The sequence below is a fragment of the Epinephelus fuscoguttatus genome, linkage group LG13, assembly GCF_011397635.1.
Source record: "Epinephelus fuscoguttatus linkage group LG13, E.fuscoguttatus.final_Chr_v1".
NCBI classification, from domain to species: Eukaryota; Metazoa; Chordata; class Actinopteri; order Perciformes; family Serranidae; genus Epinephelus; species Epinephelus fuscoguttatus.
This window is the reverse complement of record NC_064764.1, coordinates 16,882,726-16,908,418: the sequence shown is the minus strand read 5'-3', so window position 1 is coordinate 16,908,418 and position 25,693 is coordinate 16,882,726. Positions and strand designations below refer to the sequence as shown.

General features: G+C 41.6%; 1 protein-coding gene across 2 annotated transcripts in view; it reads right to left on the bottom strand.

Moving 5' to 3' along the window:
- Positions 1-4,194: 4,194 nt before the first annotated feature.
- Positions 4,195-25,693, bottom strand: part of LOC125899452 (E3 ubiquitin-protein ligase SH3RF3-like) — a 151,447-nt gene continuing 129,948 nt past the window's right edge. Inside the window, exons 8-10 of one of the 2 annotated variants that reach the window (XM_049593811.1) lie at positions 21,399-21,724; positions 11,778-12,148; positions 4,195-9,447 (exon numbers count right to left, since the gene is read on the bottom strand). In XM_049593811.1, coding sequence (XP_049449768.1) covers positions 9,279-9,447; positions 11,778-12,148; positions 21,399-21,724 — 866 coding nt within the window. In that variant the 3' untranslated portion in view covers positions 4,195-9,278. Of the gene's footprint in view, positions 9,448-11,777; positions 12,152-21,398; positions 21,725-25,693 lie in introns of both variants that reach the window. The other variant, XM_049593810.1, reaches the window with a different exon arrangement.

Genomic DNA, 25,693 nt, shown 5'->3' with positions numbered 1-25,693 from the left:
TATGTATGTGTCTGGAGGTGGGTGGGCAGTATGGGGGTGTATGTGTGTGTGTGTGTTGAGTGGGTGTCTGTATGTGTGCAAGTGTGCAATCAGTATGTATAAGCTTGTGAGGGTGAGGATTTAACATCTTGTGATTGCAACTGTATTTCATGGCTTTGTATTTGAGGACGAGTAACCAACAGGAGTAAATCATGAAATTTGTTATTTGAAGAAGGAGAAGAAGAAGAAGAAACGATTATGTTACATATGAAATGTGAACTATATTGTATGCAGAACCATGCTTACTCAATAAAGAAAAACACTTATAAAACAAAAAAACAAACAAAAAAAACTTAGTATTGCAGTCTGGCTTTGAAGAGAGCATACTAAGCTCTGTGCTTTCACTTCAGTTTTCACCCTTTGAAACCTGAGCAAATTTGTTTGATTTCTTTTAAAGATATGGGAGGAAAGCAATGAGCAACAAAAGAAGAAATGACCCAGAAAATTAGCAAGAAATTAGTAAATGGAGAAAATAAAAAAAAAACAAGAAAATAAGTTTAAAAAAAGGAATAAAGTTGAGACTAAACAAACAAGGAAATGACCTAAGTGCTTAAAAATTATAATAATTCTGTAACATAATTTCAAAATGTAAAAACATTAACTATAAATATATTTTTCCGTATTTTTTTAAAAACATTTTTCATTTCTATGTTCTTTCGATTTATGTTTTCAATTTATGGAACATTTCTAGTTCAGGGCTCAAAGATTTAAATACTTGCGAAAGGCACCTGAAAGCAGCACAAGAAAAGTGATGTTGCTCCAGGTTTCTAAGGTTTAAAGCTTCACCCACAAAATTACCATGTCTTTTGTCACGCACTGTTACTTTGAATTCGTGAAGAAAACTGTGTCCTTCTTGCATGCCTTCATTAAAAATGGAGAAAATATTGATTTATTGATTGACTGGAGACGATGTTTAACAAAAAAAATTCTTTCACAACTCATGCAGCAAACCCAAGTCTCTTTTATCCAGTGATTTGCTCAGTACTTTCTAAACACATGCATTTTTGCTAAATCAATTTAAATGCTTTCACTTTTATTGATTTCTGTCTGGCTTTCTTCACATGTGCTTTTCAAATTAAGAGCTCGGTTTGCAAACATTTAGCACAGAATTGCAAAAAAGCTGTCTCAGCAGTATGCGGTCGCATGTAAAAGGACACATCTGGTTCGGCACCTGGTGTTTGCCAAAAATGGGAGTAAAGAGAAAGAACAAGCAGCTGCAGTGTTGGGATGTGCGATTGTAAGGCATCCATGAAAAAAAACATGCGTCCAGGTCTGTCGAATTCGGACAGCGTGAGAATCCATCAGACTGCAGTGTGTTGCTTCAGGTTTTGTTCTGTTTTAAAAATATCTGGGATTTATTTCTCTGTCAGTGAAAGTGTGATATGTTTCCTTCAAGGTGTTGAAAAATGTACCGACTCAAATCTCACGACCAGGTCATGCTGAGAGGTGTCTGATCAGAGGGATTTCACAGTACTTCCAATCCTGGTTTGAGAACACAACACTTTTTTTGAGCATTTGCTGTCTTGCAAATTGCAAATAATTGGTGTTTGAGTCACGTATTCTCAGACGTGGAGTTTTGTTTCCAATAATGCAGCAAAGTGAAGGAGAACAAGTGTATCTTTTAAGGCGTTTTCAGACTGATGTAAGCCCCACAGACTTCCTGACTTAATTCCCCTCCATCCCTGTGATTCATCATAAAAGACACGTCTACTGTAGAGACGTCTACATTTCTCCCCCTTTTATCAGAAGTAAGAGGATAGAGGATGATCAAAAGCTTCCCTTTGCTGTATAGAGGAAGATTTAGGAGACAGCAGTAGCTTAACATCTCCCCTGCCCACAACTTGGCTATATTCGAACACACACAAAGGGACCGCCCTGTGCCGCCTGGTAGAGGTCTTGTTCCCTGCAGTGTCTTACCCTCCGCCCTTCATGTGACTCACAGCTGGCACGCAGACAGGTAGACAGACAGGTCTGGCGTAAAGCGGAGGAATGCTGATCGATTCCCTGCAGGGGCCTGCAGCACCTCGCTGGTAGGTTGGGAAGAGGACGCCCGAGGAGATTTCACCAAGGCAAACTGTGGAGAAAGTGTGTGTGTGTGTGTGTGTGTGTGTGTGTGTGTGCAGACACCTATAGCTACTCTCTGGGTGGCACACTTTTCCTGCTATCTGCTCTGCACAAATCTAAAACATCTAAACCTGCTGCCTGTCTCCTGCTCGCCTTAAATATAGCAGTTTGAGCTTGTGCCTGTGTCAAGATTTCCTGGGCACGCTTACATCCAAGATAACTGTCACACCCCTGCACACACACACACACACACACACACACACACACCCTTGTCACCTTTTGCTAGTCACTCTAAATGCAAATGGAGGTGATCATTGGAGACAGGCCCGGCTGCTGGAGAGATGAGGTTGTCATTTAAGGGGAGTGCTGGCGACGCTCTGAAATTACCAATTACACACCCCGTCCATGCCAGTGTTGGCGTGAGAACACAGGAGAGACAGAGGGAGAGAAAGACGAGAGAAGATGAAGGGAAGGATGAAAAGACAGAAAGAGTGTCAGCTGTATTCCTAAACATCCTTTCCTAGTATGTCTGTGATGATAAAGACAGTAATACACTCTGTCAGACAGCTGTACCTGGAGTGCTGCTCATAAGGCCTCATAAGCTCATAATGAGCACATTGTGAGTGCAGATAATTATAATTAGAGGAGGATATAATATGATTCTCAGGATGAATCCTCCAAAGGGCAACTGTAAAATCCTAATGGGCTGTACAGGTAATGTGTTTGTTATGCATCAGGGTACACAAGTGTGTGTTGCTTCCGACCGCTGCCTGTGTTATCTCTGTTATAAAGCTGCAGGCAGATGCAAAGAAAAGACTCTGAACATCTGTTTTAGAACAAAGGCATTTATTGCGAAAAATGCACTTGACATGAAAAAACAATCAAATCAACCACGGGTCATCGGTACAAGACGATGTATAATGATCACATGGTAGAGAGCGCTGGGCGTGGCCAGCGTGGAGCATGACTTCAATGGCACAAAAGGCCTATAAATATTCTGCACAATATAGAATAATATATATACTTTATTTTTTAACCCCCTCGATGTACCGCTGTTTTGAACCCGCCTCAGTCCTGATGAAGCGTGAGCGTCCACGCTGCTTAACACTTTTTCATAAAGTTCCTTTTTTAATGTAAAGAGCTACATACAGAGGCCCCCTCCCAACGCACGCGCACACACACGCACACATACACTCAAACACGCAAGTATCCATAGGAACAAATATGGCCGACATCTAATTCAAGATGGCAGGGTGAGTGCTCAGGCTTCCTGGAAGGACAAATAAAACCAAAGTGGACAATAATTTGACATCAAGTCCAATAAAAAATCATATGTGCAATGTTTGTCTTGCGTTCATGTCCGATGGGAATTACCACCGCCGCTGACGGCTTGTTCACAATTCTTCAAGCCGTCAACGCGAGTTCCCAAGTGGTATTTACAACCAGGAAGCTTGAGGCGAAAGACAAGCTCACATCACGTAAATAAAACACAAACGACATGAAAACATTTGAGTGACCGGCAGGTCGAGATATTTCGTGTAAAGTGACCACTGTGGTTTTTTAATTCCTGATGTTTTTTTCGACTGTTGTAAACTCTTCTCCTCCTCACAGCATCAACCCCGGGAAAACAAAAGAACACCGTCGAGATCCGCCGACGCAAGCGAGGACTTGTGCTTAAGTTTGACTAAGTAGAAATTAGAGTCCTCTGATCGACGGGGCGTACAAACACGATAAGAGACACCTCGCTCAGGGTTTGTGCAGAGCTGTTGTGGGATCTGCTGGTTTTTGTCATCGAGTCAAACACAACAGCAGAGCTTCGAGAAAATAACAAGCGGCAGGCTCATTGTACCGATAAGAATAAAGTAAGGAAGAGACAAAAGACGGATTGGTTTGCCTGATGTTAATACTTTGTGTGTGTGTGTGTTGGCATTTGTAGGCACTAGGATTTGACTGACAGGTTTTGAAGGCCAGTGCAGATATTTTTGGGATTGAAGCGTCAAATAACTAATATCCTCTACTGAAATTTGACATTTAGTTTTGCACCTTTTTGTTACAAACCAACTGTTTGTTTTTTTTTACTTCTCTGAACCAAAAGCCCCGCACATATCATACTCTCGTAAACTTGTGTGACATAGTATTGATTAAATGGACAAAATCAGTCAATTGAAAATTAAATATGTAAAGAATCTGATCGTCTGCATCACATCTGTGTTGAGAAAAGCGATATCTGTCAGACCGGCCCTAGTCTTTCACTGTATGTGTGTGTTCCAATATGTGGCGAAGAAAAATCAGTGTTTTTTGGTTTCATCTGCTGCTACAGACGCACAGCATTACCCACACTGCACTGCCAGCAGTCATAAGGTGACTGCAGACCATGCTGTAATCACTTATTTCCCCTCCATGTTTTTGTTCACTTTCCTTCACAGTTTAAGGGATCGGGGGTTGAGTTCTTTTCCCCACAGTGTAATAGCAGGGGGGAAAAAACACTTCATGAATACAAACTGCTTGTGCTTTTTGTCTCCTTAGTGACAGGCTGCCTCCAACTTCAAGTTCAAGGTGAACATGAACACATTACAAATACGAAAAACGAGAAGCTTGCTACTCCTCTTCAGAATTGTATGTATAAAAAAGAAATATTGTGTGACAACATTATCAGGCTGTTAATCTGGGGAAAAGGTTGGTGACAGAAAACTTGTGGCACTGAACTGCATTTTTTGAGGGAGATATTTTTGTTTGTCTGCCGTATCCTTTCTGCATTGTGCTTGTTTTCTGGAAGTCTGTGGAGAGCTTGTGGCAAAGTCTCATGTCTACTTTATTTATTCTGCAGTCACATCATGTGGGAATAAGAAGTGACACAAGTCTCCAAACTGTTTTGACGCTGCAGCGTTTTGTCGACTCTAGGTAGCTTCTCAATTCTGTTTTCTAGAATTTTGTATTTATTGTCTCTCCCATATAACAAGAAGTTTCAAGTGTGCTTAGCCAATGACAGACTCTCACCTGTTTACGACCCAATTAGACAGTTGTGTGCTCAGCCAATGAGTGAGCCTCACCTGCGTGCACGCAGCCAGTAGTTGTTTGTGCTTCATTCTGGCTCAGGTGAGGAAAACCATTACTTAACTAGGCTTTTTCATTGATACATGGCCTGTATTACTCTCTGACACACACACGCACACATACACGCACGCACAGTTCGCGAGTCGAGCTCTGAGTTTCGCTGTGCTTCTATCTCCAGAAACAGGGAAACAAGGTAGATGGTTGTGGTTGGATGTAAACTAGACAAGCCTGGATCCACGTTCAGGACGTAGAGATTCACAAAGCCGACTGACTGTACACTCAGTGAAGCCTTACCAAAAGAAATGACTCAATAGAGGTTGACAAGACCAGAGAAAAAGCTGTCAAAGGTTGGCAGTTGTGTGACAAGAGTCTTCCATTGCTGCCTACAGGTGTTCCCCCCCCCCCTTGACCCTACATTCTTCTGTAAGCATCAGATCCACACACATTTGGTTACGCAATATTGCTGTAGTCAGAAAAAGGCTGTGTTGGAAACTGCATACTGAGATACTATTCATACTAATTATGACATAAAATTGAGGATGCAGTGTGTTAAACTTTATAGTATGTGGGTTTTGTGTACGCAAGAACTGCCCAGATGAATATTGGATTATCAAGAATTTTTAAGTATGAGATAATCAGCCTAACCGCTTTAGAGAAGCGAGAACTGTGATGCAGACTGTTTAGATAATTAATTGTTAGATAAAATAATTAATGATGGCAAATGACATTAAGGTACATCTAAAGGCCCGAACACACTCGGGCGTACTATAAGCGGAACGGACTCCGCGAGGAATGTCCACAGTCATTTGGATTTCCATAGTCGAGTGCACTTCCGCGTTGTAGTTTCCTGTAAAAATGTCCGTGAAAAATCCCTGCGATGTGAAAAGTACATGCCAAGCAGTCACTGGTGCGCGGTCGTAAAATCTGAGCTTTGCACGCACAGGCCTTGTGGACGTCCGCTTTGAGTCTGCGCGGACCTCTGCGGAGTCCGTTCCGCGTATGTTCCGCCCGAGTATGTTCGGGCCTTAAGGGTGCCATCTATAGGATTAAGGGGGATATATTGGCAGACATGGATAGTTATTAATAACTGTTTTAATTAAGGACTGTTCATCATTTATGAGAGGGGAGGGAGTGGTGCAAAAAGGGAAGGCATGTCAAATGATTTTTTAAGTACTGGATAGGGGCTTATATGTTTTTTATCTTAGCTTAGAGGAGGGGCATAAAAATTGAAATGGCTGTATTTTTATTATTTATTTTGCCGCTAATTAAAAAAAAATGCCTAAGGCATGTTTTCTTTTAACCCACGGGTAGATTTGGTAGTCATGTTTACTTTAAAAATTGCCAATAATACACCATTTATCACGGCCAGAAACTGTAAAAAAAAAAAAAAAAAAAAGGGTTGGATTTTCAAATTTCTGACAGTCCTTGAACACATCAAGTGCAATTAAGGCTTCCATCAGGAAAAAAAAACACATAACCAAATCTGAACTTAAATTGTGAAATGATCAAAATCACTTATCCTACATCTCATTGAAAATTTGGCCAAAAATAAACTACTTGACCAGCATGTATGACTAGATTAAAAAACTCCAGGATTTTGTCTTAAACTTTCAAACATCAAAGGGTAAATTTTAAAAATCCAACAACTAATTTATGGTGGAGGGAGGGTCGTGCATTTTCTGGCAGTCACTCAGGAAGGCTCAAAGTCCAGAAGAGACTTTTCACATTTTTACACTCAAGTGGCAGCTTGAATTTTGTGGAGCAAAGGCACCTGAAGGCCACCGTAGGTTCTCCAACACGTGGGCAAGCAAGGGGTGAGGGGAGCAAATTTATTTTTCCTAGGAGAGTGTAGGCATGGTTAGAGGAGTAAGACTGGTTAGAGTTAGGGTAAGAATGTCAGGATAAGCCAATCAGAGGCAGAGTAAGGCAGAGTAGGTCAGGTCATGCTGTCGCCCTCTTAGGAAAATAAATATTTTGCGGGGGGGGGGGTATTCAGTTGGTTGCAATCTGCAACCTCACCACTAGATGCTGCTAAATCCTACACACTGGTCCTTTAAGAGGAAAACCGTAGAGTTGCATATAAAATTTACCATGAATAACACATTTAAAGCTAAAATACTTAACTTTAATTTGCCTTAAAATAATACTAATTAATTGCGCGGAAGAGGTAACACTGATCTAAATTTGTGAAAAACAATTTTCATTTGCTGGTAGCTCGGGCCGGTAACGTCATGATCAACACAGTTGGGTAAAGCAAAAAAGACGAATTGCTTGAGAGTACTTCACAATCATTAAGTAATGGTATATTTAATTATTAACTTAGTAGGCAGTACATACAAACTGAGGATGCAGTATGTAGTATGCGATTTCGAACACAGCCAAAATTTCTCAACACTATTTTAAAGATATACTATGCAGGGTTCTCCTAAAAACACAACACACTGACTCATACAGAAGGAATCCTTTTCAACTATCACTTTGAGACTTTGACCTCTGCCTGTATTTTTCAAATTTTTGTCTTATTTTCTGTGCTTGGGATGTTTTTGGGCATGTACCCCCACAGCGCTCAGGTGAGGTCTGAGCTTTATAAAAAGGTACTGAACAGGTGCCAGACCATAAGCAGCAGGCAGGCAAAACGCCAAACAAGCGTGAATTGGGGGTTGGCTTTTAACGTTCATTTTCGCTGGTCACCAACAATCCTGCATAGTGTAGCTTTAAGAAAAGGCTGAGGAAGAGGAGTTACTGTTAGCAAGGATGTACTGTATTTCTGAAAGGCCCGTTTCTGTATCTTTTTGTTGGTTTGTTGAGGATTTTTTATATTTCAAACTGAAAAGGCTGAAATGTTGTACCACCAGAGAAGTTTGTGCCTGCTTAAAAAAAATAAAAAGAAGGATGTGAAGAATAGCAACGGAAATCCTGTTTGTCAAATAAATAATAGCCGAGTGTGTAAAATACTGTATATGTATAGCTATATTGGCAGGTTTTATCAGATATTATCAAGTGCATTCTTTGTCTCTATCATCCCACATAAAAGATCAAAAAACAACTTTATCAATACAAATCAATTCTTTAAGAGTTTTGGCGCAACTCTTTTGCTTCTTCCTACATTCAGCAAGCCAGTTTATTCACTTTAACCCAGCTGTGGGGACAAAACATGTCTGCAAAGTGTATGTAAGATATATAAATAGAAGAATGAATCACCTATTTGATATTTTACTTTTTGCACCTTTTGTTTTGTGACAGATCATCACAACATGACTAGTTTGGGACAACACAAACATCTATTTCAACATATATATATATATATAAAAAAAAACATAATAATGCTACATGCATTGTTATTAACATATGGGTTGGTAAGAAACATGTGCTTGTTGTCACAAACTAGACATGGAGATGTGCTTACAATGATCCTGGACTGTAGGCTCACACACTGCCCTCATCACCTGGCGATAAATCCTCACGTTTCAAACAGAGAAAGCACCCGAATTCAAGTTCTGAGGTCTCAGTGGAAAGCAGAGCTAATGCTTTTTGTGCTAATGTTTGCTGGTGGATGATGCCAAGGAGGAGAACTGGGAGGCAGGTTTGTCTTTCTGTGCTCTTTGAGTCTGTGTGCCTTCAGTAGTCAACATCACGGGTCTGGACAATTAGTCCAAAGGAGCCCCTCTGACCCAACGCTGTCCCCGGGCAACGGGAAAAGCCGCCCTGCTTGCTGTGTGGCTGGTTGAAATTGGGTTTAACTTTCCTGCTTGTGTGTGTGTGTGTGCGTGTAAGTGTGTGTGTGTGAATTAGTTGGACCGATATGGGATTCTAAAGACAATTTCCAATAATGATATTTTGTGCCAGTATTCAACAGCTTCTAATTTGATTATTTCAGTGTTTAAAAAAGCATTTTGACCATCATGTAAAACTAAAACTTTCCATTGAAATCCAGAATAATTAGTAGCTTTTTAAAGCAAATTTATTTGTGCAGTGTCTATCTTTAATCCAAAAGTGTAATTCTTAGAAACCAATGTCGGTCCACTCTTGGTGTGTGTGTGTATAGCCGTGAAGCCTGTGTGTTTTTGCGACTCAGGAACACGAACAGTGTTTTGTTCTTTGTCCATTTTTTTTTCTCCAGCTCAGAAGCTCTCGACGAAGCTGCTGGGAAACAGGCCGGTCTGTCCCGTCCTCTGCAGGGTGCCTTTGTACCAGCCGTCCTCCCTCTTCTTGTGGACAAACACCACGTCCCCTTCCCGCAGCTCGATCTCAGCCTCGCTCTGGGGCGGGTAGGGGACCACCACACGATACCTGCCACACAGATACACTATTGTAACACACACATTGCTGTAGACATCATCACATGCTGGTACAGCCCACCTGAAAGAATCCAATCACTGCAGGTACGAGTGGAAAATATCAGTGTGTTGCCAGGTACAGACAGCAGTATGAATTATGGGTAAGAGACAATATCGACCCTGCATTTAGAAATTTCTATTTCTAGGGTTCCACCAAATGTCTTTTTTTAATTCCAAGTGTCTGTTGAGATTTTCATTTGAAAATTTGAATGTCTGTCATCATATTTTACGACAGACATCACCAAAAACAACAACAAAAAAAAATCTTCAGACAAAGTCCTCTATTTCAATAAAGTGATTCATAGGATTAAAGAAATTTGTCATATTTTATTAAATCAACTTTCATTAATGAATAAATGTCATTAATGCCCCGTTAATACAAAACAAAAAAAATTAAACATCAATACAAAATTAAAAAATCAACACAAAAAGATTGAGCGCTGCGGTGTTTAAGAAACACAGAAAGAGGGAAAGAGATGGGGAACATTCGCACATAGTGTTTCTGTAAGTTATTAATAACCTACATGGAACACTGCTTTGTCACTTTTTTACCCGCCCACCTAAACCCATAATATTTTCCAGTAAGCTTACCCAAACCTGCCTGACATCACCCATGTAATCACTACTACCCAGCCCCACTCATGGATGTGATTACTGAAAGGGCCTACGGGACACAAGCCTGAAGTATCAGGGCCCCTCTGGCCTTCACCTGCAAAACTTTCACCCAATTTAACACAAACCAACCAGAAGGAGACTCAAAATGACCACAGAGAGACACAAAACCCCAAAAAGATGAGCAATGACTACAAAGACACGCCAAACCACCACAAAGTCTTTGTGTCTTCCTCATATGTAGGTGGTGGGCCTTTTGCATGTCTGTGCCAATGGGCCAATTGTCTTATAATCCACCCATGCCACACTGCAATCTAACTCTACAAATAATACAATATTGATAATATCTGCATAGCCTAATCTTTATCTTCAACTGTGCAGAAATACCAGGTCAAAACGGAATAAATAGACATGCAAAAAAAGATGATTTAGAATTTGAATGTCAGCAAAGACAGTCTTTAGGCTCCTGCTCATTTAGAATGCTGCAGTGAGGGTGCTAACAAGAGCAAGGATAATAGAACACGTTACACCTGCACTGAAAACACTCACGTGGCTGTCGGTAGTGTCCAGAATTGATTTCAAATATTACTTCTTGTTTACAAGGCCCCATATGATATAGCTCCTTAATACATTTCTGACCTGCTCACTAGCTATAGCCCAACCAGATCCCTCACATCATCAAACATGTGTCTCCTGAATGTCCCAGGGATTAAAACTAAATCAGGTGAAGGTGCATTTAGTCACTGTGGTGCTGCTCTCTGGAACAAACCACCTGATAACCTGAGATCTGCTGCAACTGTATCATTACAGTTAGCACTCCATTTGTGAGTGCTAACTGTTTTCAGTGTACGTGTGTGTACTCTACAGCTTATTTATTTATGTGGAGTATTTTATAAGTTTTCTATCTCATTGTTTAATGTTTTTTTTATGTTTTTCTGTAAAGCACATAGTGTTTACCTATGTATCAAATGTGCAATACAAATAAAATTGACTTGACTTGACTTGAAGCTTCGAACCATTCAGTACAGCCCTATTGGTTTGCTGCATTTCCCAGAATGCCTTTTGACAAGCCCTTCAGAGAGGGACTGTTGAAAGGCATTTGATGTTTTATGTTTGTAATAACAGCTTTCCCTCTCTCTCTCTCTCTCTCTCTCTCTCTCTCACACCCACCCACACACACACACACACACACACACACACACACACACAAACACACACACACACACCTTCATGCAGACAGCGGAGTACATGCTACCATTAAATGCTTCATTCCTCTCCCATGTCCCATGACACAGTCCGAGTGTCTATAAGTATGTGTTCCTGATTGAACAGGTTTGCTCTGAGGGGCATGAAGTGTGTGTGGGAGTGTTTGTGTGTGTATAACAACAGAGCTTGAGTCTTAAAGGCTGTTGGTTTGTGTATGGTTGTATCACCGTGGGATAAAAGGATGATCTACTGATCAATCACAGCAGTATTATGTGTTGCTCCTGGTCAGCTCTGAGGGACTTGTGCTCAAATATTGTGTGTAGATATTAAATCTCAGATGATGCGGCAACAACAAGGACGTGAATGGTGGCCTGTAGGCTTCCCGATGAACACTGTCACTTTGACTGAAGTGTGTGTGTGTGTGTGTGTGTGTGTGTGTGTGTGTGTGTGCGTGTGCGCACGCACCTCTCTCTGGACAAGGGTTTGGGTTCAGGCCGGAGGACCATCAGAGCGTTGCCAGCACGTGTCGGCGGGGGTGACAAGGGGAAATTGGTGTCCAGAGAACCGGACTTCCTGTGCAGAGGCTCCAGCCCAATAGCGCCCGCCATCTCACTCTCAATTGGACAGGAGCCGGCTCGCCCCTGCGAAGCCATCGGACAGGAACCTGAGCGAGCGTGGTGGTGATGGTGGTGAGGATGGTGGGCCGGGTCGGTGGCGACGGCGCCTTGGCCGGCCAACGAGGGGTCGTGGGTGGGCGGGGAGGAGGGAGGTGAGCGTGGTTTCTTCTTGGCCGCCGCCCCTGACAGGAGCTTTAATAAACCTCCTGCTTTCCTCTCCTTCTGAGGATGGACAGAGTGAATGAAAAGATGGAGGGAAATGAAAAAGGAGACGGAGAGGGAGGAGCACACAAACAGAGATGCTGTGAGATATACAGGGATATAGGTTTCATAAAGCCTATCTTGAGAAGTGACAAGATGGTAATGAAAACAGTGTCAGTGTAAACAATACGTCTACTGAATATTTGTTCTTTTCTCTATATAAAGAAACCACAGGGCTCAAACGCTCTCCCTACACATTAATCAAAAAGCACATTTATAAATAGAAAAATATTTTTCTGTTGACTCCATTTGACAGAGGGAATACAACTGGTGACAAAAGCACATTTGTTTTATCAGAGGGCAGACAGTAAAGCCAGGTGAGCTGCTGTCCTTTCAGTATTCATGTGGACAAAGTCTCAGGAATTCTGAATGACATTAAATCTTTTTTATGCTGCAGCTTTGGTGCTGTCTAGGACACAGCCCTGCACAATTTCAAATGGTTTTCTTTGGTCTTCCCCCTGTAAAGTAAAACATTTTGGGAGCTAATCATATCTGCTTTCTTTCCCACATTTGTTCGTATATACATAAAAAGAAACAATATCACCTATGATACGATGTATTAATTAGTGAGCTTTAGAGCAGTGGTTCCCGACTGGTCCAGATCTCTCCTTAGTCATTAGATCTAGTTCAAGGTCCACACAGTTTAATACATTCAGCATCATAATTGCATTTGGCCATGTCGTGATGCTAGTTTGCTGTCTCTGTCAAGTGGCTGTCAGTTAGTCACTCACTCTACAGCAGGAAATGACACTTCAAACTAAAAATTCTGTGCCAGAAATTCACTGTAATTAAAAACAAAGTGTGCTTTTTCCAAACTTGACATGTTTGTGAGTCACTTGCAGTCCATACGAAATGGACCAGCCACCCATTTCTGGACTGCCACCAACCAGTTGGGAACCACTGCTTTAGAGGTACTAACAGGTGGAGTTTTGTGCATATTCATTTTTTAAAATATTTAACTATTCCTTTAAACCCTGGCTCTTCAACAGGGGGCCTGCAACCCCTAGGGGTTCCCCACAGTTACTGCAGGGAGGCTGCCAAATTATCGTTTGATAATTTAATTAAAGTTTTACTTGAAGTTTTTTTTTTCCCTTTCTCTTTTTAAAAAATTATGACTGAAAATACACATGAACACAAATCTGATGTATTATTAGCAAAGATAAATTGGCCTATTATTAAAAAAACTCATTCAATTTACAGTATACAACATTAATAACAGGACAACTACCCATATATCCTTGTGCAATCAGGTGAGCTAGCTAATGCTAAATCACTGTGCGGCACTGTAACATTTATGAGCCACAATCACGCCCTTAAAGTATACCCCCACAGCCCCCTTGAGGCAGGGGGGCCTTGGAGTCTAAGGGGCCCCTCCCCCACTCGGTCAACAACTATGTTTTTTTTTTTGTTTTTTTTATAAACAATTACATAGGAGCACACTGTAATCCTTTTGTCTGTGTACCCAGAGTAGATATTGGCATAACAATAAAGCAAACATATATTTCAGTCCTGTTTTCTTTGTTGTCACTTGGGTTAGCTGCGGGCAGGCCTCACGTGTTTCCGTTACGGCACTGGCCACAATGGATCGTTTTGTAACTTTTCGAGTGAGTCTGACACACCGTCCACCTCAGAAACCACCGGTTGCAGAGGTTGAGGCTAACGCACCTAGCCATGCTACAAATGCTACAGGCAAGCGCAAACAAGAGAAGACCTGAAAACAGTCAGAGAATTATCTTAAATGCAACACAGTTGTATACAGTATATGTGGTAGGAGGTTCCTGCTCCATCTCTCCTTGAGCTAAAGGGTGCTTGGCCTAAAAAAAATGTAGAAGACCCCTGCTTTAAACCAGTGTATATTTACACAGGATTTTATGTTAGTGCTGAGACTACAGAGCTATTTTTGTTGGTTTTTACAGCCACAGAGAAAAAAAAACAAATCACTGTGTTGGCTGCTAATGTTGCCAGGTTTGCCAATTACTGGAAAGTGGTTTTAAAACAGATGGACAGGTTGCATGTTTTAGATAAAAATAAATAAATAAAAGAAACTGTTCCTCACTTGGCAATGTCATGTGGACTAATTTTTATGGGCATTTTTATGACCTTCACTAACAAGTGATGATGATAATGGAAGTTGTTATTACTCTTATAACTCAGCAGAAAGAATTAAGATAACGGTAATAATTGTTACCTGCACAGTCACAATTTTGAACAGGCAAGTGGCTAAGCAAAGTGGTCAGCTTACGATCCTTCAAGCTGAATATAGTATATGCATTTACTGCAGTGGTCTTAAGAATTAACTAACTGATTAAGGAGAAAGTGTTTCTAAGTGGCACCTTTAAAGTCACATTTTTTCCATCTGTGTTTCCTTCATGCTTGATTATGTAAAGGCTGTAAGACACAGTCTATTCAGTCAAACCCTGAGAGATAGCAGGAGGACAAAACAGCTTTGTGTCTTTGGCTGCTCGGCCTGATTTTACAGTCTCAGTCATGACAGTGTGGATCAATACTGAGCATGCCTGAGCATAATTACATGTTTTTTGTAGATGCATGAGGCCCTCATATCAGCCCTGTCTCTGCCTCAGCCATCTGTTTCTTTTATATATGGGCAGCTGGATCAAGCATCTTGTTTTTTTTTTAACATTCATTTTCCATCAAACGCTGTCTTTGCTGTGCTGTGATAGACAGTTGTCATGGTAACCACATGAAGTTGTAAACAGGAAAGCTTAAAAAACAAAATGGAAAACTCAGGATTCACACTGCGCTGTGTTTATTTGTAAAAAATATATATTCAAGTCAGGATAGAAAAGAGTGGAGGATGCTTCTAAAACAGGTGGTTATAAATAAATACAGAGCAGCAGAGAGTGAAGGAGAGAAACCAGAACATAAAGAGAGGAAGTGACCTGTTGACCACATCAACCCTCTCCTCTTTAACAAGAGAAAAGCAAATTAATCTAAGAGAGGGGTTAAAATATATTTGCTTTAAGCTGAAATCTGTAACTGAATTACATCCAAACCACAGCAAACATAATAAATATGATCAGCAGCAGCATGGATAGCCTCTGTGACTGCACTATATGCAGACTTCTTAGCGATTTACCACACTGCACACCTTGTCAATATTTCTAAAAATGTGTTGAGTGTTTTCTTGTCTGTCTGTGTAGCTGATGATGGAGCAGAAAAACATTTTAGGGAACGTCAGCGGGACAGAGACCAAAATACTAGAGCTGTGACCAACAGCTGCGACCGTATGCTGCAGAGCTCACTGCGCGAGTGGCTGCTCAGGCAACTTGCATGTAATTGAAACTGAACAGTACATTGAACCAAAGTGTCATCAGAGAAACAGAAACAGCGGCAGCAAAAGCAGAGGATAAAATTAATTTAGTGTAAACCTGTGCTGCAAAGTCTGGAACGCAGAGCTAAATGATAAACTCAGCACTCAGATCTAAAACAAACATCACAGCTGTACATATGTGCCTCATTCTTGAGCCTCAGGTGCCTCCAGAGCAAAGCTGGTTTCCACAGATTTTCTGTTGTCAAGCTCTGGTGTTTGTTCTTTGTTTCTGTGGGCTGGATGACCCTGATGAAGGCCACGAATCAAAAAGCGTTGGTCTTACAATTAAGCTGCTGTAAATACTACATGTGTTGCTGTTTGTTTCTACCTCTTCATCTCTGTGAGCTCTCAGCTTCCACCACCTGAACATGTTCTCTCTGAAGAGCGTGTTTTCTGTGTAAATCACAGCTCCTCGCATTGTAAGTGCAAACCTTGTGACTTTAGTCATTAATGCTTAATGACTTCTCTCTCCTTTCTTAACACAAGAGCATCTCAAGCATCTGTTTTCACCTCATATGCCCCAGTTTGAACGATTTCCCAAAATATCAGGTAATAAACTTGCTGCAATACATTTGATGTATGGAATACTCTCTAGCCTATTACAATTGAGAGCTTATCTTGGGATAATCATGACTTATAAATTACATTACAAATGACACATTGGTATATCTAATATTTTAGATGTATCTGTTTTTTTATATTGTATTTTTCCACCAAACAGTGACACCAAATTTGCAGGCCTTTGCAACTGGCTCCCATAGTAAACCTGCCTGTGCACCTAGTACACCTACTTTGGCTTTGGGCTTGATCAATCCATTTAATATTTTTTTATCAATCAAAAATGGCTATCATAAGTCTTGAAAGCTCAAGTTATCATTGCAAAATAGCTTGTTTTGTTTGACGAACAGTCCAAAAACCTAAAAATATGACACTGACAATGATATAAACCAGCACATACACCGATCAGCCGAAACATTAAAACCGCTGGTGGGTGAAGTGAATAACATTGATGATCTTGTTACAGTGCAATGTTCTGCTGGGAAACCTTTGGTCCTGGCATTCGTAAGAATGCTACTTGAATCGCTCCACCCACCCGAACACAGTTGCAGACCAAGTAAACCCCCTCATGGCGACAGTACTTGTCGATGGCAGTGCCCCCCCCCCCCCCCCAGCAGGACAACTCATCGTGCCACACTACAAAAGCTGCTCAGGAATGACACGAGGAACGGGACGAGGAGCTCAAGGCATCAACCTGGCCTTCAAATACCCAACCTGATCGAACATCTGTGGGCCGTGCTGTTACCCCTGAGGTACCCCCGATCCATGGTCGATCCTTCTTGGACCAGATTTGGCTCTGACCTGTCAAGGCATGAACACAGGATCTCTGGAGGGTGTCCGTTGGTGTCTGGCACCAACGCCTTAGCTTCAGATCTTTTGAGTACTGTGGGTTGTGAGGTGGGGTACCAGCACATCCCACAGATGTTTGATGAGTTGGGGATTTGGAGGCCAGGTTGATGCCTTGAGCTCTTCGTCATGTTCCTCGGGCCACTCCTGAGCAGTTTTTGTGGTGTGGCATGGTACACGGTCCTGCTGGGGGGCCACTGCTACTGGGAGTGCTGTTGCCATAAGGGGAAGTTACCTAGTCTGCACTGGGGTTTGGGGGGGTGGGGTGTGTCTGGTGGCATCAACATGAACGTCCGACCCTAAGTTTTCCCGACAGAACATTGCATTGTAACAAGATGATCAATGTTGTTCACTTCACCTGTCAGTGGATATGTTGGATTTTGTTGATCAACAAACCAATAATGGCCCAGCAGTAATCTCTTTAGCCAATAACTACATTTGGACCCTAATAAAGTCAGACAGACTCACAGGTCAGGCACCGTCAATTACCTTATAGTCTAATCTATGCAAACACCCAACAATCAAACTCATACATCTATACTGCAAATTCTTGGTAAGAGTGACAAAAATCTGTCTCAATATCTGATCAAAATCAAATAGCTAAAGGAGAAACAATACCGGTTCATAGTCCTCATGACCAGTCTTAGTATAGACATAGGACAGCATAGAAAAGTGCTTACAAAGCAAGAGAGGCTGTATAAACACTTTGACTCAGCACTGTAGAAAACAAACAGCATTCCTCGCTCTTGCACTCCAAATACTGATGCTTTAGAGATACGCATTTCCCTAAATACCAAGACTTGATTACTTCTCCCAGGATTAGGACTGTGTAGCCTTTTTGTTTAACTCCCCTCCACCGAACATTAATAACTTTTACACAAATCTAATGACGCGCACTGTTCCTCTGCTTTGGCGACACAGATTTCCTTCCTGCCATGCAAATAAAGCTTGTTTGAATTTTAATTTGGGGAGAGGAAGGAGAAGATGGAGAGGAAAATAAAGATGAAGAGAAGGGGAGAAAACGGTGAGATATAGAGGGAAGGAGGGACTCGGCAAACGGGGAGAGAGGTAGAGGAGGACAGAAAGAGGGGGGGGGGAGAAAGAGAAGCGGCAGATAAAAAGTGAATAATTACTCCCTCTCCTCTTTCATCTGCAGGCTTAAAGGCTTAATCTGCCTCCTGTGAGTGTGTGTGCGCATATGTGTGTGTACACGAGTGAGTCAAACTGCTGGTGCTGTTCCAAAATGAACCACCAGATGGCAGCAAACACTCATAATTTCATCTGTCAAACAATTTCTGTCTAATTTAGCAGCGGAGGAGTGCCTTGCTCTGCAGCACTCTGACAGGATGCGGACACTGAACTAAAGTTATAATGTCTCCTTCTCTCTCTCTTTTCCTTTTGAGTGCTGTTATGTAAATAAATGGTATCAATGCCTGTATGTGTGTGCTTGTCTTTCATGCAAAATATAAGAAATTGCACACGTTCCATTTAAAAACATCACATCTGGAGAGATAATCCAGGTGTTGAATTTTACCTTTCAGAGCAGACACAGCAGTATTAAGATAACTCAGAGGGATGAGAGGAATGATGTGTCGTACGTCAGTTTCTGCCCACAATATGCTAATATATGCTCACCTTTTTCTCTGGTAGGTTAATATCCATATGTTTGGGAGAGTTTAAGCAGGAGCGGAATTATCCGCAGAGGTCTCTTCTTTCAGAAACTAATGGAACCAGTGATTTAAACTGGTGTAAACATGGAATAAAGAGGTTTCATGTTACAAATCAGTGTTTTTCCAATGCTGCTAAATGACGCAAAATTGCAAATGGGCCTATGCAGAGCCAGTGTTTGGTTTGTCCAATGTGGACTACTGTAGAAACATCTCCATAAATGAAGACCTGCTCCCTATATATAAACGGCTCATTCTAAGGTAAGGAAAACACAACAAACCTTATTTTCTGGTGATTACACACAAAATATACTTATCATATTATATTCAATTTTTGCCTGTACATCCCCCTAAATCCTGCACACTGGACTTTTAATGCCAGTCAACAGTACAATATGAAACTCTACTTGCAATCAATAAATGCAAAAATAGCTCAAGGCAAAGTAAAAAGGGAAGTCTTATGTTATCTCAGCTCAAGGCTTTAAGTAATCTGGACTATAGAGTTAATCATAGTTTTTCATTTTCAGACTTTTTCGGGACCTTCTGAATAACTGCAGGCGCTTCTGACAGCCTTTTCATTGGCAGCTGCCCTGCGTGTGCAGACTTTGTGGAAACAGTCTACAGACACATCTCGGTGTCCGACGTGATATGTGTCTGTAATGCCGGCTGTGCTCGAGACAGTCTGACAGTGTGTCGAGCAGAGATTATCCTAACTGTGTGTGCCAGACAGTTATCATAGCTGCTTCATCATTTCCTCTGCAACAAAGACCGACTCTGTGCGGCCTCATCGCCGCCCCGACTTCAAACCTGATGTTTCTGCTCTGCTGAGCTCAAAGCCACAAAGGTAAGTGCTGTGAATAAGAGTTAGGCTGAACATTTTTTAAAGGGGTACTGTGAAGATGAAATATTTTGGGACTGAGGCGAGCAACAGTTGATTATTTGGCAGGAATATCTTTAAATTTGATCTATGGAGCCACTCTGCCCCAAAACCTGGGGAGTGTTCTGTTTTTCCTCCAGAATTTTAATCTTGTCAGGGCGTAAAAGCCTCTGAAAGAGCATTTAGATCAAAACTGGATGCTACAACTACAGCCAAAATGCATATTGAGAGGTTGTTTTGGAAGAGCAGCAGCTCATTTAGGCTGGGTGAGGCAAGTCGTCACGTAGGATTTATGGCCAGCTGAGAAAAATCATTTCAAAACAAACTATTTTCTTAGGCAGACACTGTATGTGATTGTGATAAGATGGGACCATTCTTTAACATCAGAGTGACATGAAAGGATGACAACTTAACAATAAACCCTTTATCAAACAGCGTACAGCGCTTTAACTACCTTGTTCCAACTTTTTATGAGATATATCCGGCGCATGAGTAATAATCCTGGATCCGTCCGAGCCATCTTTGAGTGTGACGATGTAAACAAGGCCGCTGCCTGCTGTTCCATAGTCAATGAGCTGTTTGTCAGCTAGCCATAGATTAGCTGTCCCAGACACTGGAGCCAACAGTGAAACAAATGGAGCTGAGACAGATGCGAGCTTTCGGTGCCATCCTTCACTGTCAGCGCAACCCGATTTAACATCCACAGCTTTAACACCGCACATCTCACAGCATATAGGATGACGTTCAGCGTTTGCGCCAGCTGCCTGGGTGAATGACACTTACTGAGGTAGGAGAGGACTCCTGGCACTTTACACACACCACAAACACACACACATACAATAGACTTCACATACTCAAAGCCATATAAAAGCTGGAAGATAAAACACCTTTTTTCCACCTGATTAAAGTTAATTTAAATACGCATAGTGAGGTTTTCTTTTTCTTTTTTTCACAGGATGACTATACCTCCGGGAATCAAAGGAAGTGGAAGTGGCACCATGTTTTTTTCTTTTCACACTTTTCATATGTGAACTGGTACAGATGAATGTTCTCTCACACATACTCAACATTAGTTTTACCATTTTGAATTCCCTTCTTTAACATAGCAGCTGCCTGACTCTGGATATTTTCAACAATAATGGCGATCAGATTAAGAGCTAAAACAATTACTCCATTAATTAACCTGCAACAACTGCGATAATTGTTTAATAACTTATATAAGTTTGTAGGAAACATTACCAAGCGTTTCATGGTTTTAGCCTCTCAGATTTGAAGAGCTGCTGTTTTTCTTTGTCAAGTGCTATTACATGAATACATTTTGGGTTTTAAAGAGCTGATCAGACAAAATTAGCTATCTGATGACACCAGATTGGGTTTTGGAAAACTGCATTGGACATTTTTCATTATTTTCTTAATAAATGACAAACAGATTTATCAAGATAGTTGAGGCCCCAGACAAGAGGCTGTGCTCTTCTTTCAATAAAAGTAAACATTAATTAAAAGTCATTGAACCAATTAGTATTCAAAGACTTATTGTTTGATCAAGAGTTGTGATTGTAATTTTTGGGGAGTCATTTTCCCACAGTCTGTCTTGTCTTGATGCACTTGGGTCTCTAACTCCCTCTGGAAAACAGTTGTGATGTTACTGCGTTCAGTACTCATTATGCATGTGGAGAAAATAATAGAAATTGCATTGTAGAAGCAAGACATCCAATTATTCTATTAGAGAAAAAAGTTGCTCTCATTTCTCAAAACACAATAAATCTTTTACATGCAAATCTGGTTAATTGAGGCGACATCAGTATCTATTCCCTCAGAGGATTTTTCACAGTGTGACTGTTGAACGCTGGCACATCTTAAAATAAGCTAACTATAATTGTCTTGGAGGTAAAATGTGCTTTTGTAGTTATTCGCGAGGATGAGGCTCACCTTCTCTGCTTTGGGTGCGAGGACGCCCTGGGTGGGAGCGTGGGAGGGGCCCGGCGATGGCGGCTGCAGGGGGCTGGATGGGTCCCCGTTGAGGAGCACGGCTGACACGTTAGGAGGCGTGAGACAAGACAGAGGAGAGGAGAGTGGGAGGAGGGGCCTGGAGGCGGGGGAGGAGAGGGGTGACGGCCCTAAGCTGGGTCCAGGAGACACCATGGAGAGAGGACGACCTGATTGGCCCGGGCAGCGTGAGGGGGAGGAACTCTGGGGACGCAGGGGGGAGAGGGCCACCGTGGGGCGTTCTGGGCTTCCGGCAGGAGGACTGTGGACTGGAAACAGACACAAACACACACTGTTAATATAGAGGTGAGAAACTTTTAACGCCCACAGTCATCACTAGTCCTGAGAGGCAACACGCCAATGTTTTGGGAGCACTCAATATCTGAGGAGAGATATGGTGTCAAAATAACCAGGTGTGTCCTGCAGGATGTAGCCCCACTATTAGATGATTTTGTGCCAACTTTAGATTACACTAAAAGGTATACTAGGCAATGCAAAATGCAATCACTTGACACACTGTTCTGCTGAAGTCTTAAAAGCTTAAGCATAATAAAAGCTGGTAAAGGCTGCTGGAGTCTATCCCCACATGCACTGGGCAGGAGGTAGAGAAACCAGTCCATCACAGAGATACAGTAGATGAACACAATTATCTATGAATTACTTATTTAAAAGTGTGGGGTCTTCTAATAGCCTTCAATGCATCTCAGTTGCAAGTTTTTGGTCTGACAAAACCCCACAAGCAGAGCAGACCAAACTGAAAGGATGAGGTTCAAAATCTAAAACACCTTGCTGAAAAGAGAATGTATGTAACATACTGTTCATAATTTAAAGGTGACTTGAGGCCCTAATTCTGAATGAAGCCCTTGTAGACATAAAGAACAGGCTGAGTTGTCCCAAGTTTTGAAGCATTTTTCTCAGCCTTCAATTCGTATGAGGTCATTTGGTGCTCATGAGGATAAAAGTACACAAAAACACACACCCACATAAGCATAGACGCATGCGCATGCACACACAGCACGCACACAGCTCACACACACGTGCACAGTGTTTGCAAGCCACCTGCTCTTCTACACTGCAGTACTCAGGCACAAACCCACAGAGCCATGTTGGTCATGTGATAAAACCACTAAACGCCAGAACTATGCACATACTTTATTTTGTAATGGAGACCAGATGTGTGTGTGTGTGTGTGTGTGTGTGTTTGTGTGTCTGTGAGAGAGAAACAGAGGGAGAAAAGGAAAGAGGTGGACGGAGAGAGGCATGAAGCTCTGTCATTACGCCTCCATAAAACAAAAAGCATGGTGATGTCATTCAGCTGTGTGTTTTGGAGTCTGTGTGTGTATGTACGTGGGAGTGCACATGTCTGTGTGTGTGTGTGTGTGTGTGTTATTTTTGGAAGTGTTCTTACAGTGTGTACTCTCCCAAAAGAAACGGTCACCATTATTTTCTCAGAGGGAGAAAGAAAACATACAAAAGGAAGGAGAGAGAGGGGTTCTGCAGAGATGAATAGACTCTGAGTGGAGAACAAGGCTGATATGATCTAGACCTTGTACAGACACAGGTGTGTGTGTGTGTGTGTGTGTGTCTGAGCGTGTGCGTGGCAGGCAAAAACATTACCACTGCGCGATCAGAGCTCTTAGTGACGTCTCTGTGCTGTGCACAGACTGTATGTGCACCGTTTGTACGTTTGAGTGCATGTCACTGCGTTTGTGCTAAATTATTCTACTGTGAGTTACACTATGTTCCCGTAGCTGCTCTGCAGTAGCGGCTCGTGTTCAGCGATGATTCAGTGGGTTCATATAGTGCAGAGGAAAGTCAGGGTGAGGATGGGTGCATGGTGTTTGCTTCCAATAACAGTATCACACATATTTTTTCAATGCAAAATTGTTCTCAGCATGATACCTCTGTTGTTACATCTGTCACCTCACAGCACACCCGCCCTCTGGGTTCTATCTGTGTGGAGTTTACATGTTCTTCTCTCATCTCTCTGTGTTTTTTTTTTCCCCACCAGTCAAAAGACATGCCGTGTAGGGCCGTCTTGGGGGCCTAAAGGGGTTAAGACGGTGACAACATAATTGCAATGTCCCCGGTTCGAGTTGCATGTCACCTTTAATCTCTCTCCCCTCATTTCCTATCACCTCTGTAATGTCCCTCCTATCTTACAAAGGCAAATGTGCCTGAAATAAATGCATCGCAAGCTTTGGTGAATTGCAGACACACTATTTCCTTTACGTGTGAATGTGTTTGTCTGCCTTTTTAAGCTCTGTGATAGCTGAAGAAAATTGAGAGATGGAAAAAAGATACAAAAAAGATATTGTGAATATGAATCTATATTGATATATAATGCAAAAATGCTTTATGGCCAATGTGTCCACATACTTTTCCAACCATTTCCCACTCCCAACTAGGGCTGCAACTAATGGTTATTTTCTTTGTCGACTAATCTGTCGATTAATTCTTCGATTAGTCGACTAATCATTTTATTGAAAAATGGGTTAAAATGTTGAATAATGTCGGTCCGTCTCTCCCAAACCCCAAAATTATGTCATCTAATGTCTTGTTTCGTACTCATGCCAAAGGGTTTTAGTTCACCATCATGGGAGAGTGCGTAAAGCTGCCAATATCCAAACGGAAAAAGCTGCAATAAGAGTGTTTTGGGGTACTTTTATAGTACTTTTCTATTGAAATGACTCAAACCAATTAGTCGACTACTGAAATAATCACCAATTATTCTAATAGTCGATTAGTCATCGATTAGTCGACTAATTGTTGCAGCCCTACTCCCAACTCATCAAATACTGACGCTCGGTCTGTTGATCTCAGTGTCTGATTCTGACACACTGGCACACCCTTAGCGGCTGTATGAGATGCACTGGCCGCGTCATTATAGATGCTCAGGGCAAATTATGTCGTATAAAGAGCAAGAAAGTCTGTATAGCAAGGAGGTCAAGGTGAAGGGGTTGGTAAAACACCCAGGAGGCTGCTGATTGTGCCCAGCATAAAACCAAGAGTCAATGTTTTGTTTTCAAAACAGAGTTATGAAGTGTTTTACATGTCAATAATTAAAACAGACAAAACATGAAAACAACAACTTTAAAAGAACTGATAAAAACACTTTAGTGTAGGAAATAATAAATAAATCAGTCTAAATGAACTTAAAACTCAAGTAAAATCAGGAAAGGCTCTCCGATATAAAAGTATGTTTTAAGAAGGGACTTGAGATCACTGATTCAGCAGACCTGATTTCCTCATGCAGATTGTTCCAGAGACACTAGGCCCTGACAACAAACGCTCTGCCCCCTTTAGTTTTTAGTCAGGCCTCTAGAACAGACAAAGACTTCTGCCCGAGGACCGCGAAGTACATCCTGCCGTGTATGGCACTAAGAGGTCGGAGATATAACTGGAAGAGAGACCATGAAGAGCCTTAAAAATAATCAGTAAAAATCTTAAAATCTATTCTAAAACATAATAGGAACCAGTATAAAGAGGCTGAAACTAGAGTGATGTGACAATGTCTCTTGGTTCTGGTTAAAAGCCTGGCAGCTGAATTTTGTACATTAGGTTTTTAACTTGCAGTAATCCAGGCATGAAGAGATGAAGGCGTGTAAAACTGTCTCTGTGACTTTAAAAGTACAAGCTTTGTGACAGGCTGCTCCAAACTTTAAGTACTGTTAAACTAGACTCCAAGATTTCAACAGGTTTGATATTATCCAATAGGGGACGAGTCAAAGGCAGAATTTGCTGTGTAACCTGCTGGGGCTCGATGACAACAAGCTCCCCATTACATGACCTCCTCTGTTTTGAGTTCAGCTGAAGAAATGTTTTTGACATCCATGGTTCCCGTAAGGAAGCTATTAAGTGAACACATCATTCCAGGGTCTGTGGCTCTAATGGGCAGGTACATCGGTGTATCATCAGCGTAACAACAAAAAGAGACACCATTTCCCATATGTGACACATATCATGTGAGATATGTCACGTTACAACAAGAATATATTTTTTAAACCCAAACCAGGATCTTTTCTCTAATCCTAACCAAGCACTTCTGTTGTCTACACCTAACGAAAAACCTAAAAACAAAGTAAACCTGTAGAGGAATTTATTTTGAAAAGAGACTGTGTGCATGTGAATAGTGGAAGCTAAATTGTCGTCCCTGAGCATTCAAAACTGATAGGGGTGCCAAGAGCAACATAGTTCGATGTGTAGGACCACTGACCAAGTTGATATTTGACGAGTTG